The following is a 17,500-nucleotide window of genomic DNA, read 5'->3' on the forward strand; positions in this document are numbered from 1 at the left end:
ACCTGTTTTCTTTTAACAATGTAGGATCTGATCTCGATAGCAGTTTAGTTGAAATATAATGCACAAGCCTTTCAGGCTCGGTCTATAAACTTGCAAAAAAAGGAACTCGGTCAATATTTTCCCAGTACGGACCTCACGCTAGTTCAATAACATCTTCCGGTATATCTAGCTATCTGTGATATTTTTATTTTTGGTTTTAGGGTGAACCTCGATTGAATTTGAAGGTTAGACATTCCATTGGTAACAGTCTTGATATAATGTACGGGTAAGTCAAAAGCTCAACAGAGCTGGGGCCGATCCAGGGATGGTTCTGTCTAACCCCCTAATTAATACGAAAAACGTTTGCACAGGATCGTTTTTTCTTTGAAATAGCCTAAAATCGTGAATTTTAAAGCTATTGCCACCCCACCGGTGGCTCAGTTGGTTGAACACCGGAGTGCCATGCGCTAGGTCGTGAGTTCGACTCCTGCCGGACCAACACTCAGGGTCTTAAAATAACGGAGGAGAAAGTGCTGCTTTTGTAATAACATCCGCAAATGGTTGGACTTTAAAGTCTTCTCGGATAAAGACTATAAACCGTAAACCCCGTCTCACAAGTATCTTTGATGTTCATAAGTTCCCTGTGGGACGTTAAAGAACCCACACACTATTCGAGAAGAGTAGGGTATGAAGTTCCCGGTGTTGTGGCTATCCTTCGTGAGTGTATGGGTGGGTGTGTATAGCTGCCAATACTTCAACCATGGAAATGAAAGAAATTTACATTTTCAACGTTTGCCTTTTAAAACATCCTGTGGGGCATGCCCCCCATGCCAGATCCAGCTAAAAGTGTTCGCTCGATTCTTCAAACCCCTTTTGATCAAAGAGCCCATGAGTACGAGCTTGCCTCTCGTATGCAAGACCAATGAGTCAACCTTTGCGAGTATCTTTCTATTTTTAGAGCGCCACGAGTTCTTTGGCCCTGCACGCATTGTTCAGAATTATGGCCAATCAGAATAAAGTTATTGTCAAACGAAGACAAAAAAAGCACGAACAATATACGCAAATTGATGAAAATTGATATAAATGTGAATCTCCTGCTGGAGGGTTAGTTCTAAAAATAGAAAGATATGTGCAAAGGTTGCCTCAAGGATATACTGCATAGCGAGGCTCCTGCACGTGGGCTCCTGTCTTTGACTAAATCTCGGATCCGACCCAGTGCAATAGACCATTTTCGAATTCTCACGGCTGGACTGGATCTAGCATAAAATGGAGGCTAATGCAGGCAAATTAATTTGAGTGTGAAAAGATTTGCCCGCATTAGCCTCCATTTCATGCTAGATCCAGTCCCGCCGTGAGAATTCGAAAATGGTCTCTTAGGGGGAAATAGTTTGGCCATGCATGTGTGTCTAACCTTATCTTCGAGGTTGATCATGAAAAGTCTTGAAGACGATGATAATAGGGGAGGATCCAGACATAAATGTAAGGAAGAATCTCTCACTCTTTCCCTTCCTCGCCCATAATTCTTCCACTGACGACAGGACTACTTTTTCAGATCTGACTATGATTATGGTTTTACCGTGTCACACGACTCCGATTCCTTCGCAGACGCTCTAGGCGTTCACGTGATATGGATGCTGACACCCTTTGTGAAATTCAAGAAAGTGACTTCATTCCAGTTCATGGGAAAGTATCGAGTGGAGCAGAAAGATGACAGTGTGACCTTCAAGGCAAGTGCATGTAATAATTAACAATTATTATAGTATGATAGCAAGAATTATCAACGCCGAGGTTTGTGTTATCTGCCAAAGCCGAACTTGTAAGTAATTAAACAACTTTTTAAGCTCACAATTACTTTTCGCGCGCTCTTAATTCCTAAGGGCCAAGTTTAGTGCATGTTAACATTACAGTTAAAGACATCAAAATTCTTTTTAATCTTTGAACGAGAGTTGTTTATGATTACTTGATCAAGCATCTGGTCAGCGTGTTACGTGACGTGACTTCCGCATATATAAAAACGTTTTTCTGTAGCTATGACGTAACGGAGATTTAGCTGCGTGCTTGAAACCAATCAAAATTGAGATAGTGACACCAATGTATAAATATATATTTTATTATATCATATTTTATATAATCAAGTATATGATTATATAGATATCGATGAAATACCAGGATTTTTCTTGTTCTAAAAATTTGAAAGTGAAGATAATACTTTCATCTTTGATATGTGATAATATCGATGTCATCATGGTTACGGACATGTTAGTCAAAAATATTAGTGCATCCTGTTCACGCGCGAAATAGCGAGGCCGTGCAAGATTTTTATCTGTATTATCCTTGCAAGATATAGAAGTTTACCTGGTATGATATCTCTCTCGAGTGAGCCAGAGTGAGAGATACTATCAGCCGCTCAAAGATAAAATTCGCCACCTTGGACGGTCATGTAATATCCTCTATATCTTGCAATGTTATCTTCTGATCCGCCCTGACGAATGGCCAAAGTCGACAACATGTCAGATTGCTTGCGTTTCAGATTGATGAAATTCCGTGGATGACTGAAGCAAACTTTACCTTCAATGTAATATTCGACAGCCAACGCTCCTTAAACACCGGCAAGCACTTCATCGCTACACCGGTGCAACTGCTGTACTACAAGGAATACAGCGAGAATCCACCAGGCCATGTGATAACCAAAGGCGTCCCCTACTCCACCCCTCTAGAGACATTAAGTATCGAGGTGGAGATTCCAGGTAAGATTTCATTTTATACAGGGGTTTTTATTCGACACACTGTAATGAAAAATCGGGAACATTTTGTTGACGAAAATTAAGTGGGACACTTGTAAGTGAATTTCTTTGTAGGAGTCAGGAAAAATTGTACAGAACTAAGGGCCGTAAATTAGAAAAACGTACTTTCACGAAACAGAATCACAAAAATCTGACTAGCTGTTTTCTTTGAAAGAAGAGTGGATGATTCTCGAAGGAAATTATAGTGATTACAATTTCGTTGACTGTTCCTCTACGCATCATTCAATCAAAACTGAAGTGGGTATATTTTCCTTCGTGCAGTGCTATCGGACAACTTTATCTATGGAACGTTACAATGTTCACTCGCCACCCTGCCTTACAAAATATGTTTTTACGTGCTCTTTCCACTCAAATTACGCCACAATATTCACTTAACCTGTCAAATGACTCGTTGTTGACAGAACGACGAAATGACCGCCAAATTGTTTACCTAATTCATTCATAGGGTGTTCAGGAACTCTTGGAATGGCATCCGGCGAAATCAAAGACTACCAGCTAACAGCATCTTCCTCCTACGCAGAAACACGTCCAACTCAGGCCAGACCAAGTAAGTTATTTGAGACCCTCTCTTATCTTATAGTCCGTTCTATACAGTCCAATTTCAAAGAGAAGGCTTAAAAAGGTTTGTGTTTTAAAGAAAGGAGCTTAAGGGGAACTTAAGTTACATAACCGGGCGTGGCAGAAAGCCGGTCAGATTCTAGGTAGTATTATATTCCACAACGGATTGAAACGCAGTGCGGTGATTAGTAAAAGAGAATGCATGCATGGGCATTAGTTTTAGAGGGACTTTGCTCGCTTTGATGTTGTGGACGTCTACAATATCTGGATAGGTGGTGTGTATGCTTCTGACCAGAGCGCTGTTTCATAAGCCAGGTCAACGAAGTTTGTTGTCTGGTCAGTTTTCTTTACGTGGTACAGGTTTGTGTATGAAATGCACACGTTCTTGAGACTAGAGACGCTTTCCAGTTAACAGAACTGGGCATTTGGAAGGACTAACTCTACAACGCCTTCAAATTAACACACTTCGTGGATGATCCTCAAGTACAGTGTAGCTATGATCCTCGCAGTTATGAACGCAGTTTTTAGCATAACTTTCGATGACGTCATGTAATGAATATATCCCATAATTTCAACTGATCAAGTGAAAGGTCATCTTTTGCATTTTCCGAAGAGCTGGTGAAGTTCTGTTTTAAAGAGCTAGAGGAGCATTTTTGATAATCAGACCGCTTCTGCGTTAAAAGAATTACACACCCGTAGGTATCAAGGTCGTTAAAAAACCAGGCTTGAGTGTCCTCAAATGAATTAGATGAAGCACCCCATTTCCTTTAAATTTCAAATATTTTTCTCAGATTTTTCTCTTGATCCTCATTGCGTTGTTTCATTTTCGTCGTCGCAAAAGGCGATAGTAGCGATGCGTGGTGCGCATCTACCGAAAACACGGAACAATACATTCAGGTGGATTTTACGAGAAAAACACACGTGAACGGTGTGAAGACATACGGAAGAAGTCAGAAAGCACACTGGGTGAAAAAGTATGTGATACAGTACAGCACCGATGAAGAGACATGGCACAACTACACGGAACATGGCTTTGTAAAGGTAACAGCATTTGTTGATTGTCAGACATAGATTGGTTTTTTTAAGTGACGAATGCAAAACTGCGAGCAAACTTTCCATTCAATTGCAAGGAGGTGGGACTAGCTCCCTTTTTCCAAGAGGGCTTTCTTGCAGTTTCGAAAAATGGTAAAATTTAGGGTCAAATTAAATCGCATCAGTCATGCATGACAACGGGATATAATTTACGTGTCACTAATAAAGAATTGTTGTGTTTCGAATGTTGTGCACTAGCTATCTCCTTGAAAGAGAGTTCTTGTCAGTTGCGGATTTTAAAGTGAAGGGTAGCCGAATGGACAATCGTTTCTAGTCAAAGACGGTCTTTTCATAAGCACGTCTGACTTTATATCGGCAATGCTATTAATTTTTCATGTCTTTTTTCGTTCTCGGTAGGAATTTACTGGGAACTCAGACCAATTCACTCCAGTTTTTCATCTACTGATTAACGAGATCGAGGCTAACAGTCTCCGACTGCGACCGCTGGACTGGGAGAACCTGATTTGCATGCGCTTTGAGATGTACGGCTGCAAAATTGCAGGCGCGCCCGGTATGTTTAAAAGCTAATTTACCGGCAATCCCTTTTTGGCTTACTCTAATAAACGTAACGCACGCAACCAAAGAAGTGCGCAAAATGAAAAATGTGCTCCACAAATGTGGGAGGGAAGACTGAGTGTGACAGGAGCTTCTCGAGTTTCAACCTTCTTTGGTACCATTTTTCGCAACACTATTCAAAAACCTCTGAATGGTCCTAGACTGGAACGAGGCTTCAAATTCCCCTCCTTTGCATGGGACCCTAGTTGTCAAATACAGTCACTCATAGAATTACTGTAGACTGGGTAGCATCTAACAATTGGTTTCCTGATGTTTGTAAAGATTGAGAGAAGGCAAATAAATTGATGCATAGCGCCAAGCACGCTCACTTTGTGTCTGTGAAGCAAAAAAGAAAGATGTCAGCTGACTGAAAGTCTTGCCCTATGAAATCGCTTGCCCGATCCGTGAAAAGCCTGCTCGCAGATTAAGCCATGCAATGCTTCTCATCCTAGTGAACTGTATCGATCCACTTGGGCTGGAATCCGGTTACATACCCGATGAAGCTCTAACTCAAGGTACCAACCGATCCAATCCAACGGACATCCGTCTAAACAAGGTTATTGGAAAATTCCCGTATGGCTGGCAGGCCTGGCAAGATCCACTGGGGAGAGTGGATTATCTTCAGGTAAATCAACTTTTTTAAGACCGTGACTTGGAGATTATTGGTTTTACACTATACGATACAAGTATTATTATGAAGTCGAATGCTGTAGACTGAAAGAGTAAAAGTGTGTCCGTGCAGACTGATTACTAAACTTCCGTGGTCACTGTGCATGTAAGCTGTGAAGAAACTACAATATTCATTTTTTTACTTAGCAGTTATTTAATTGCAATTGTGAATAAAGCGCTTATAAACTCCTTTCACGCAAACTAAAGCAAAAGACTGTAGGCAATTTAAACCTATTTATAAGGGGATTGGTCCGACAGATCCATTCCAGTCCAGTCTACCTTGAACGTCAAGTGAAATAATTTTTACCGATCACCGATAAACACCAAGGAAGCTTGGCGATATGCTATATATAGTTTACGTCATAGAAAGTGCGGCGTACGGGGTTTTATTCACGATTTGTTTGTGTCAAAAACCCGAACGAGCGAGGAACGAGCGAGTGAGGGTTTTTTTACACATAAGGGGTTTTATTACACATAAGGCGAGAATTTACGATTTGCGATTTACGATCGCAAGTTTTACGCGATTTACGATCGATTTGCGATCGAGAATTTACGATTTGCACGAGATGCACGAGTGATTGGCATGGAAACGCCTTTACGCTATCGTTGATTGGTTATACTTCCACATGTGAAATAGCTGTACGCCATTCTGATTGGCTGTATAAGCCTTTTCCACATGTGAAAATAAAGCGAATAGATTTGTTAAAATGAGCTTTATGAAATAAAATTCTCATGTTATGTGTAATAAAGTAATTTACATTACATACATTTAATTCCTGTTTCAGGTTGATTTTGGCTCCTTGAGAAAAGTAACAAGGGTTGCCACCCAGGGGTCTGCTGGTATGATTACATTTTTCGTAAAGACTTTTAAACTCAAATTCAGCAATAACAGCATCGACTGGATTGAGTACAGTGAAAATGGAAAAACCAAGGTGGGTATATTTGATCATTAGAGACCTTTAGATCCACTGCGGTTTGAGGTTTGTGGTTTGGCGTTAGAAGTTGTGATAGTTCGTTCATTTAGATTCAAGTAAACGAATACAACGCTGCAGAGGCCGCCATATTGAATTTCCTCTATGCTCAGCGGTGATGTTTCAGTCAATGAAAAAAATAAAACCACTGCTCTTTTGATTCTTTAGTTCTCATGAAATGAAAGATAAAAAGTTGTTTTCTATATTTGTCCCGTTCATACGTTGGATAACGTAGCTTCCACGCCATAAAGAGCTGAGGCAAATGAATATCCTCCGCCGTTGAAAACGTCAAGCGCTAGTCAAGTGACGTCCAGCAGTTTGAGGTTTAATAGTCGTAAAGTGATTGGCTTTAATTTGTAAGTGTCCAAGGGTTCAGAAATTAATGAAAATTTTATAAAAACAGTTATTCCATTTGCGCTTGTTGGATATGAGAGACTGATTATAGCCAACTCGGCGTTACGCGCCTCTTTGGCTATTTGCCATCTCATATCCAACGCGTGCTCATGGAATATTATAATAAAGTTTCTATATAACGCGCGCTCTCATTGGTTTAAACAGCGTGCTTTATGAGAGTACAAAGCACGGAACAAACGAAAGCCCACGCCATCATTCGCAGAAATGGCAGATGAATTTCCGAATTTTACCTTGGGTATTATTGAAGCTGTCAGTTAAAGGCTTGCTCAGATATTCTGTCAAGTGCTTTGGATGGAAGACCTCAACCGTCGCCCGGTCCAGCAGTTCTTTCAAGCTCAGAAAGTCCTCACGCTGGAGTTCTTCATTTACAAAATTCCCAACAGGTTTTCAGATTCCAGCCGCAAGCAATGAACAGTTTGTTTTCCAGTTGTCATGTCGGAAACGTGCAGGTTTTCATGGGCAACAATTCGGCCGGTTTTCACTGAACTTAATCATTTAGATCCTCTTTTTTGCTGTTTTTTACGGACTGAAACCGAACATTGAGACACTTGTTTTTCCATAAATTCGAATTTTGTGTGATTTCTGTCAAGCCACTTTCCAGTTGATTGATGTTTTGACAAGCCTTTGTTTCATTAACCAATCAAATAATCTTAAACATTCTTACAAGCGCTCTGATTGGTCCAAAGTAGCGTGCTTTATCAGAGTATAAAGCACTGTGCTGACGACATCTCAGTTCGCCACAAGCAGCGCGCGCTTTGAAAATAAAGTAGAATTTTTGAAGAAAATTACTTGTTTTTTATCATAAAACAAATAAAGAAGCCTTGACTGTGCAATGTTCTGTTGTAAAGCACGCAGGAAGCGGCTAGAGCACTCAAGAAGTAGGGAGAAACACTCGCCTATCGGCTCGTGTTTCCCCCTACACTTCTTTCATGCTCTAGCCGCTTCCTGCGTGCTTTACAACAGAACAGAGCACAGTCAAGGCTTCTTTATTTGTTAAATAGTTAATTTTGATTTCAACAACAAAACAAATGACCACTTAAAAATCGCAACGGGCGTAGTTGATATTGCGGTGAACCAAGTCGAAAATTTGAATCAGTTTCATGTAACTTGTGCAAAACGCCGGAAAATACGAACTTACAAGTTACGATTGGTTTTTCTTTCTGTTTTTCAATGGTGAAAAAGTGCCGCGATATTTTTCACGTCAATCATTTTGGGATGTATCACAAAAGTAGCCAAATTCACCGACTGGAGTCAAGCACTAATTAAATTAAAATATTGATGGAAGGTTTGAATAAAACAGCAAATACAAAAGGAGAAAGGGAAGGGATGGGCAAAATTGAAGATGATTAAAAATGAATTGCAATTGGGATTTTGAAAATTATTCAGCCTAACAGTCTTTCAAAGTTTATCTCTGTTGTTATAACTTAAATAATGTGTACTCGATAAACATTTTTTTCGCCACGAAGCTTGGATTTGTGTTGTTTAAAAGTTATTACCTGGTTAACGTTAAGTTGCATAGAGAGTAGGGTGAAGAATAGACCTAATCGGCTAACTCAATGTTGTACCCAATTCAAATCTCACCGGGGACTAAGATTCTTTGTGTGTTGTATTTGCATGATAATGTAGCATTCATATTTAAATGATATGGAAATACCTGGAACAAAACGTTTTATTCCCAAAGGGTTTGAATTGGGTACAACATTGAGTTAGCCGATTAGGTCTATGAGAAAAAATACCACTAAAAATAAAGTTAACTTTACACCTTCATGACGTAATTAATGCATTGTCCTTTAATCGAACCAATAAAATACGAAAATTTGGTTTTATCAACGGAGTTGATAATGTAAATTGGCCACCGTACAGAGATTTTAGAATCTCTGTACGGTGGCCAATTTACATTATCAACTCCGTTGATAAAACCAAATTTTTGTATACTACTTCCCCATCGACGCAGCATCACAGTTTCTTTAGAAACTACCCCTTCATTCAATAAAATACGAGTCGAGGTAAGCATACTATGGCTACGAAATAGGTAAAATTTTTTTAAAACATGATTAAGCCATTTTTACAGTGATGACATTCAATGATTATTCAAAAATGAATTTTGGCTTGCATTTCTTATAAGGAGCTGAAGGGTCCAAAGGATAAGCATGAAGCGAAGTATACAGTTGTGGTTAAACTTCTTGAACCAGTGAAAGCTCGTTATATTCGATTTATTCCAACCTCGGCCCAGAGCGTCCGAGTTATGCGCGCAGAGCTTTATGGGTGTATGGCTGAGCCAATGCCTCCGTATGATGGTAAGTTTGTTGCTAGTAGCTATAGCCCAACAGGTTTTTCGCAAAAGATAAGAATTATTATAGCAGCAATCAAGTGGCAATGAAAAAAAAAAAAACGAAGAGGAGAAAGAAGCTTGAAAATGAAACCAATACCAATGTTCAAGTTGAAAACACATCCATTTAATTCTAAAATTGCCTTCTAGGTTCAGATTCATTTATATTATACCTTCTGCATGCTTGGGAACTTACATCTCCAGCATAATTCATTGGAAGTTTAACCTGTAGAACTGCCCAGCGACTTGAAAAGATAACTGAAAGTGGTTAAAAATAAAACACAGACAAACAAACACAAAACGTTACAAAGTGAGGGAAAGTTTTATTTACAAACGTTATAGCCGTGTGACGCTCACATTTCAACAAAAAACTCGTTTACAGTGTAATTCTTAAGTGCCATCTTTATTCCCATGCAGTAATCCTCCTTGTGGGAGGCGCGGTGGTCTCATGGTCAGTGCTCTCGACTCCGGATCGAGTGGTCCGGGTTCGGGTCCTGGCCGGAGACATTGTGTTGTGTTCTTGGGAAAGACACTTTACTCTCACAGTGCATCTCTCTACCCAGGTGTATAAATGGGTACCGGTGAATTTCATGCTGGGGGTAACCCTGCGATGGACTAGCATCCCATCCAGGGGGGAGTAAAATTACTCCTAATCGCTTCATGCTACAGAAACCGGAGATAAGCGCCGGCCTGGTGGGCCTTGTAGGCTCGTAGAAGAGTAATCCACCTGAGCGTAAACCCTTGTAATGGATTGTTTGTTTAATTGTTTCAAATGGTCCCACACAAGGACAGAGAAAAACTCTGCGGTAATTGAATCCACGACCCCCGGATTACTGAGCTACAAAATCAGACGGGAATAAGCCGTGGGTACTAGTATGTGGGGAGCTTTGTTTCCTTTTTTTTGCTTCATTAGTAATTATTATTTAGCACACTCACTGACAAGGCTATCGTCTTCAAATTAATCTTGAACCAAGAATAAAGTACTGGATTGAAAGTGCGTTGCACAATGAGCTATCTCTGAAAATCAGTTTGTGTCCGATGCAATATATTAGATAAGCTCTGTGCAATGATACAGCAACTTTGAATTTATCAGTTTTTGATGGCTAATAACCGGTTCTTTAAATCAAAGCTAAAAGGCTTAAAATTGGACATAATTTTAACAAATTCTCTCAGTTTCCTTTTGAAGTCAATTTGTACTGAAATGATAGTAGCGAAGTTCCTTCTGTTAGAAAACCCTTATTCAACGTGTTATTTCACGGCAAGGAGCTTGTGATTGAGAAGGACGCGTTTTTTAATTTACGAACGTTGGTCGCGTAGCACTCACATTTCAATTAATATCCTGATTCGTAGGGTTTCCAGGGTACTCCAGGAGAACTGTCCTTTTGGATCCAGACTCTGGATGTCTCTTTGTCTGTATGTACACAGAGCTAAGGTAGGCATCCTTCTTCAGCTTTGTTTGAATTTCATGAATCTTCTGAGTTCCAATGTAATGGATTTTTCCCTCATTTTTAGAACAGAGAGCAGTTGTTTTTTCTCGTGTGATGGACAGGAATGGCAAGGTGACAGAAATATTAATTTGAGCTCATTTCTCCTTTTATTACATAACTAGATTGTGCTGGTCACTTCGAAAGGTCTTCACAATGATCCTCCTCAGGCAACCCCACATGCATTCATTGAACCGTCAAATTTCACTCTAAGTGAGATGATTATCGTACTTGAATACAGTCACTTTTCAATAAGAACCTTTCTATTAGAACGTTCAGGCTGAGATTACTGAACAAACTTGTAAGGACATACCAAAAACATACCAAGGCTGACAGTCAATTAAAAACGTCTTTATTTCGCTCGTTTGCTTTTTGTTTTGTGAGTACCGTAAATGAAGGTTCCCTTCTAGCTGAGGTCTCTTTCCTTTTGCGTTCGCTGGGCTGACAAGTAAGGGAAAGAGACCTCGAGCTTTGCCATAGGTCGAAGCTCACTGTGTTGAGCATGCGTGGCGGTTACTAAGCGACCGAATCCTCACGTGATACTTCACGTGTAGTGTGGGCTCACTCAACAACAGCGGAATTACTGTAAAGGAATGCGCAAGACACAGTTGGCTCAAGTGACAGTCAGTGAACATATCACAGAGCATGTGTTTTTAACAGTGCTGTCCAAGGTCGTGGACGGTGGTTTGATCAAAGTGAGTTTCGACCCATGGCAGAGGTCTCTTTTCCCGTACTCGTCAGGCCAGTGAACGCAAAAGAAAATAGACCTTTGCTAGCAGGGAAAATAAAGGTAAAAGAAATGAGAACTGAGTATATTTTAACAGGACAATTCACTCAAATACTCAGGGACGCTTTTTAACATTAACAGTGTGGTTTTCTTATTGCATGATACACTGAAGAACAAATCAGTTTGTAGTCGAAGTCAGTATGCCACACAACTTTAAGAACATGTTAAGAACATTTCAAAGACAGGCTCAAATAAAAAAAAGAAGAAAAACATTCAGCCTCGGCCCCGAGATTAGACCGCGTTTCTTATAAAAGAAAGAGTGAACTTAGTTCAAAGAAGGGCTGAAAAAAACCAACTTTGGACGGGATTCTAATCCGTGACCGTACCTTCGTTAAAATTTCAAATTCCCCAGTCAAAAAACTGAGCTCGTCAAGATTTATAAGCAATATTCTTCAGTAACTTATACTTTCGACTCGATGCTTTTAAAAATATCTTCTGCAGTCCTCTCTTTGTAAGAGACTTGCAACTGAAATGCAATTTACTCTCCTCAAATTCGTCTTTTTCGCGCAATGGCGTTTGTTGGGCCACTCGGGCGCTTGAAAATAGAGATGATTGGAGAACTGAAACTTCTGGCTGAAATTCTCAGACCATGGGTCACATATTCCACAACCCTGCGCAAAACGTAGTGAAGAGCTCGGGGTGGGTATGCCGAAGATGTTGAAGTTACGAATTGATTGACACACAACTGACCCTTTTGATGGCCACACCAGGTTTGGTTCTATGGTTTGTCCACCTTCCTTTTAATGCTATTTGCCTTTCAATAAAACCTGAATGCTGCCTTTCCAGATATTGATGTGTTTATCGTGAGTATTATTGCCCTGGAACTAAAAAGTGGGCAGCTCTTTGGATTGGACCACCGCATGAATATACACCGGAGTACCGACCATGGTGCCAGCTGGAAAGTAATTTCTTCCGAGTACTTTTCTGATGTTCGAAACCTGACCTCCTTGCTAATGAGCACTGGGATACCAGAAAACTTGGTGTCGGTCAAGCCAGAAACGTTTTGGCAGAGAACTACATCAAATGGAATGAAATGGGCTGGTATGTATTAAAAACTTTGTCAGTCGGTGTATCGCCAACTTATTGCTGTGCCAATCGCAACGTTCACACACAATCAAACGGAAAGAGATTTCAATCCCTTCCCGTCTTAAACGCAGCCGAGTCTAAATTACAATTACACTTGGTTTGGTTGGCGAGTGGCGAAGAGCACTGCACTAGGTTTTTTTAGCCAGTCGACGTGAGTGGAAATTATCCTTTTGATTTTTATTTTATTTTTTTGCGAAAGCTAAAATCCACATTTGATGAAGGTTAATAGCCCAATTTCGATATATTAAAATTCAGTCCTAAACAAAAGGCATCATCTCGAGGCTCTGGGAAATAAACTCATACAAACCTTATATTTATTCCCTAGAGCCTCGAGATGATGTCTTGTTTTTAATTTGTCGAAATTGGTCTATTCGCTATTTCTGCCATGCCATAATGCGATACGTTTTGGGGCGTTCTCTACATAAAAGCAGTTAACAACTATTCACTGAAGTGGAGGTGGCTAGCGGTGGATATTATCTACCCCTAGCCACCGACACTAGGTTAATAGTTGTTTTAGTATATAATAAACAGTGAGATAATAGGGCCGTTTATACGAGAGAAAATAAGCCGCGGCTTACTCTGGCCGCGGCGTACATAATACGCGAAAGGAACTATTTATACGAGTATAAACTCCCAGGCCAGGATAGGCCGCGGCTTGAGAAAGCCGTGAACGTAGATTTTGTACCATTTATACGAGGTGTTCGGGTCTTATGGAAGCCGCGGCCAGAGTAAGCCGCAGCTTATTTTCTCTCGTATTAACGGCCCTAATATATAACACAAAAAGATGATTTTAACTCATTTAATTTAATCCTGCAATATTTTCGTGTGCAAATCCCACCCAAGTTGCTCGTAGATGAATAGTTAGCAACTAGTCACCAAAGTGGAGGTTGCTAGTGGTGGATATCCATCACTAGCCACCGACACTGAGGTGAATAGTTGTTTTAGTATATACTCAAACAGTGAGATAATATAGCACAAAAAGATGATTTTAACTCATTTATTCCTGCAAAGATTACAACATTTTCGGGCCCAAATTCCGCGCGAATTGCTCGGAGGTGAATAGCAAAGGATATCCGGAGTTTGAGTAGCCAATCAGCGCGCGAGTTCAACGCTATCAACTGTTTTATAGTATATATTAAAAAAGGATATTCGGAGTTAGCCAATCAGAGCGCGTCTTCAACGCTGTCTACTGTTTTAGTACGTATATACAAGAGAAAATGAGGGGACAGAGAAGGAGGCTCCCGGTCCAGCCCTTGGGATATGTTATGTCCACGAAAGTTATTTTTAGACGAGCGGAAGTCTTCCGAGACGTCCACATGCAAGCCAACCTCGGTCCGATGTTTGAAAGAAAATATATATTCATCAGCCTTCCACGCGCGCCATCATTTTCTCTTTTCACTAAGAACCTGAGAGCAAGGCAAGGCTGCATGCGGACGTCTCAGAAGACAGACTTCCGATAGAACAAAGACTACCGCTCGTCTAAAAATAACTTTTGTGGACATAACATATCCCGGCCAACGCCTTGAGCCTCCCTCTCTGTCCCATCATTTTCTCTTGGTATATACTAAAACAAGTTATTTATTCTTGGTACTGTATCATGCTTCAGTGAAATCCATTGTCTTTATGCAAATAACTCCCCAAAATGAACGGGCGTCAGTAAAACAGGAACATGGAACATTCCGGAACATCCCGGAACATGACAAATTACGATAATTATATAGAAAAAATAATACATTAACAAATGGATAAAAATTAGTAAAAACAGGAGCCTATGACTAGGAGCGAACAACTGCCCTATATTCCTGTAACGGCGTTTTCACGAACCGATTTATTTTTTGATTGAATTTCTCAAGAATGAGACTTCAGCAGGAGCCCGATGACTAGTGGCAAGAAACTAAATTGACGTCATTGCGCCACCGAACCGAAACTGCCTTTGTTTTTGCGGAAAAGGTAGTCTAAAGATGGATCGATCTGTAAAATGCTCGCTCAGTCATAGGCCCCTGTTAAAAAGTACGTTAATTACTTTAAAAAAAAAAAAAAACAACTGTAAATGACGAAAAACTTTTTATTCACGTAAAAGTATGAAACCGTTACCGGAATTTCAAATATTCTCACAAAATTGTTTCGACTCGCATTTTGCTAAGGCAAAGATAATGAATCAGACGTACTTTTAAATCAGTGAGACGTGACAGTAAGTAAATTATTGGGAATTATATTGGATGAAACTGAGCTCTGGACAATTCCATGTAATGCTATTGATTGCACCGGTGCATCACAACGTACACTCAAGAGAGATTTATTGAAAGCAAAACTTTAGCGTCCGTAACTGGCAGGATTTGTTGGCGCAGGAGGCAAATAACGAGAGGCGAAGCCGCCCGAAGAATGGGGACCAACGATGCTTATAACCCCGGACCTCTCCCCATTCTCCCGCCAGCTACGTAGGCTAGCAGAACTTCAAAGTTATGGAGTGGTCAATGTTAAAAACGAGAGAGTAAAATGGGAAAAACTAGTGAGGCGCGAACGCGAGCGCGATGTTTTCTCAGTTTTCGATTTTAAATTCAAGATGTCCACGTTTCTGTTCATATTTGCTGAGTATCCAAAGCAAAAGATAAAACGACAACTCGAGAGTGCACAACTTATATGCTTCAGTTTTCTTTCCTTCTACCCTAATCCTGAAGCAACCACAAGTACAGAAACGTATTTTTCTATTGAAGTATAGCTTCTTGTTCCGAGTATATGACTGCTTGATTTCTGAAAAAAAAAAAAAGAAACAGAAGTCTTTCAGAATCTTAGATTTTTTTTTTTTTTTACCTATTTCAGTTACTGGGTCTGGCATTCACATGATGACCGCTGACCAGAAATATTGGAGAATGGTTGCTTCTTGGAAATGTTGCGGAAACTGATATAAATCCTATTCACTCACTTGAGAAAATTTTTTGCATACCAACAGAATTAATTCTCTGAGGACTACAGCAAATAGACACCTCAATGGCGGCTGTAGCGCACGCGCACTATAAGTAATCAGTAAAATTCAAACACTAAAAAGATCTACGATTGTTCACCACCTTTTGAATAAAATTGTGCTAAGTTGAGTCAATAAAACTCAAAAACAAAGTTTAAAAAGTCTCTGCTTAAGAGCCAGGAGGCTCATCAGGCCGCCACTTATCTCCGGTTTCATTAGCATGAAGCGACTAGGATTATTTCTACTCCCCCTTTGAAGGGAAGCTAGTCCATCGCAGGGTTACCCCCAGTATTTCGCCGGTACCCATTTATACACCTGGGTGGAGAGAGGCATCGTGAGAGTGAAGTGTCTTGCCCAAGACCACAACTCAATGTCCCCAGCCAGGACCCGAACTCGGACCACTCGATCCGGAGTCGAGCACTCTAACCATGAGGCCACCGCGCCTCCCAAAACAAAGTTAGCCAAAAGTAAATTAGATGTGCGTATCGATCTTTTTTCTTGGACATCGTTTAGCGTTAATTTCTGCTTAAGTGGGGTGCAACATTACTATTTTGCTTAAGTTCTGGTGACGTTCTTTATATTGTGGTTCAAAAATGAAGATCGCAAATTGTGATAAAAAAAATTTGCATGAACTACGCCGTGCATTACGTTGTCCCTGTGTCATCGGTTGCAATGAAATGTGTAAGTTGTCGTTGTGTCCTCTTTGCATGCACTTTTCAGCGTCAGTGTTGTTGCTGCACAGTCAAGGTAAATTAGAACTGAATTCGACAGAAGCAAGAAATAAATACAAGTAGAGCGCGTAAGTTAGCAAAGACGCGCACTCGTTGAAAAAGACCCTTGATCTCTTGGGAAAGTTTGTCAGCACACCTCGAAAAATAAAGAAAATGTTCAGATCGGTTGCCATGAGTCCATACACCTTATTCCAAAATGGCCACCATTTTAGTATTCTTTTGTTTGATGGCAAATTGGCCCTTTTGGCCTCGTTCACGGTAAAATATCCTTTTGAATTTTACGTTTGAAAGCGAGGCCAAAAGGGCCAATTTACTATCAAACAAAAGAATTCTAAAATGGCGGCCATTTTGGAATAAGGTGTCATTATCATCATCATCATCATCATCATCATTAATTATTATTATTATTATTATTATTATTATTGTTATTATTATTATTATTATTATTATTATTATTATTATTATTATTATTATTATTATTATTATTATTATGTGAATTCTTGCTTTTCAGTCTGCTGTATACTCCTGAAGGGCCGGGTCCAAACCATGTCCTAGGGCGGCACAACAGGGCTGATAAATTTTGCTTTTAAGACAAAACCTTCCTTAGTATGTGGGCTGTTCCTAATAAAGTTATTTTTTTGGACCTCATTGATGTTAATTGCTCCAGGGAATTTTTCCGTGTGTTTTTGCAGTCCCTTCTCGATGAGCCCGAGAGCACCTATAACAACTGGTACTGTTTCTGTTTTCATTCCCCATATTCTGGTTGTTTCAATATCTAGGTCTTTATATTTGGAGAGTTTTGCAATGATCTTTAATGAGGTGTTTCTGTCTGATGGTACCGCCATATCTATGAGTTTGCAGATTTTGTTCTTATGTCTTTGATCACTATATAGGGCTTGTTAGCTGCCATTTCTATATCTGTGTGTATTTGCATATCCCAAAGTATCGTAACTTCCTTATTTTCAGTGACCGTTGCTGGTTCATGTTCATACCACTTGTCCAATACTTGGATATTGTAACGATGACATGTTTTCCAATGTATATATGCCGCTGCCTTGTTGTGTCTTTGAATATAATCA

The 17,500-nt window shown here is 40.0% G+C and overlaps 1 protein-coding gene across 1 annotated transcript in view; it reads left to right on the forward strand.

Moving 5' to 3' along the window:
• LOC138050696 (uncharacterized) overlaps positions 1–15,836 on the forward strand; it is a 17,786-nt gene extending 1,950 nt beyond the window's left edge. Inside the window, exons 3-15 of the mRNA XM_068896998.1 lie at positions 201–265; positions 1,532–1,706; positions 2,510–2,726; positions 3,229–3,330; positions 4,183–4,382; positions 4,791–4,944; positions 5,441–5,613; positions 6,443–6,589; positions 9,168–9,339; positions 10,722–10,803; positions 10,884–10,930; positions 12,429–12,683; positions 15,549–15,836. Of these exons, the coding sequence (XP_068753099.1) occupies positions 201–265; positions 1,532–1,706; positions 2,510–2,726; positions 3,229–3,330; positions 4,183–4,382; positions 4,791–4,944; positions 5,441–5,613; positions 6,443–6,589; positions 9,168–9,339; positions 10,722–10,803; positions 10,884–10,930; positions 12,429–12,683; positions 15,549–15,631 (1,872 nt within the window). The 3' untranslated portion in view covers positions 15,632–15,836. The remainder of the gene's footprint in view (positions 1–200; positions 266–1,531; positions 1,707–2,509; positions 2,727–3,228; positions 3,331–4,182; positions 4,383–4,790; positions 4,945–5,440; positions 5,614–6,442; positions 6,590–9,167; positions 9,340–10,721; positions 10,804–10,883; positions 10,931–12,428; positions 12,684–15,548) is intronic.
• Positions 15,837–17,500: the final 1,664 nt, after the last annotated feature.

Source organism: Montipora capricornis, chromosome 6, assembly GCF_036669925.1.
Source record: "Montipora capricornis isolate CH-2021 chromosome 6, ASM3666992v2, whole genome shotgun sequence".
Lineage (NCBI taxonomy): Eukaryota > Metazoa > Cnidaria > Anthozoa > Scleractinia > Acroporidae > Montipora > Montipora capricornis.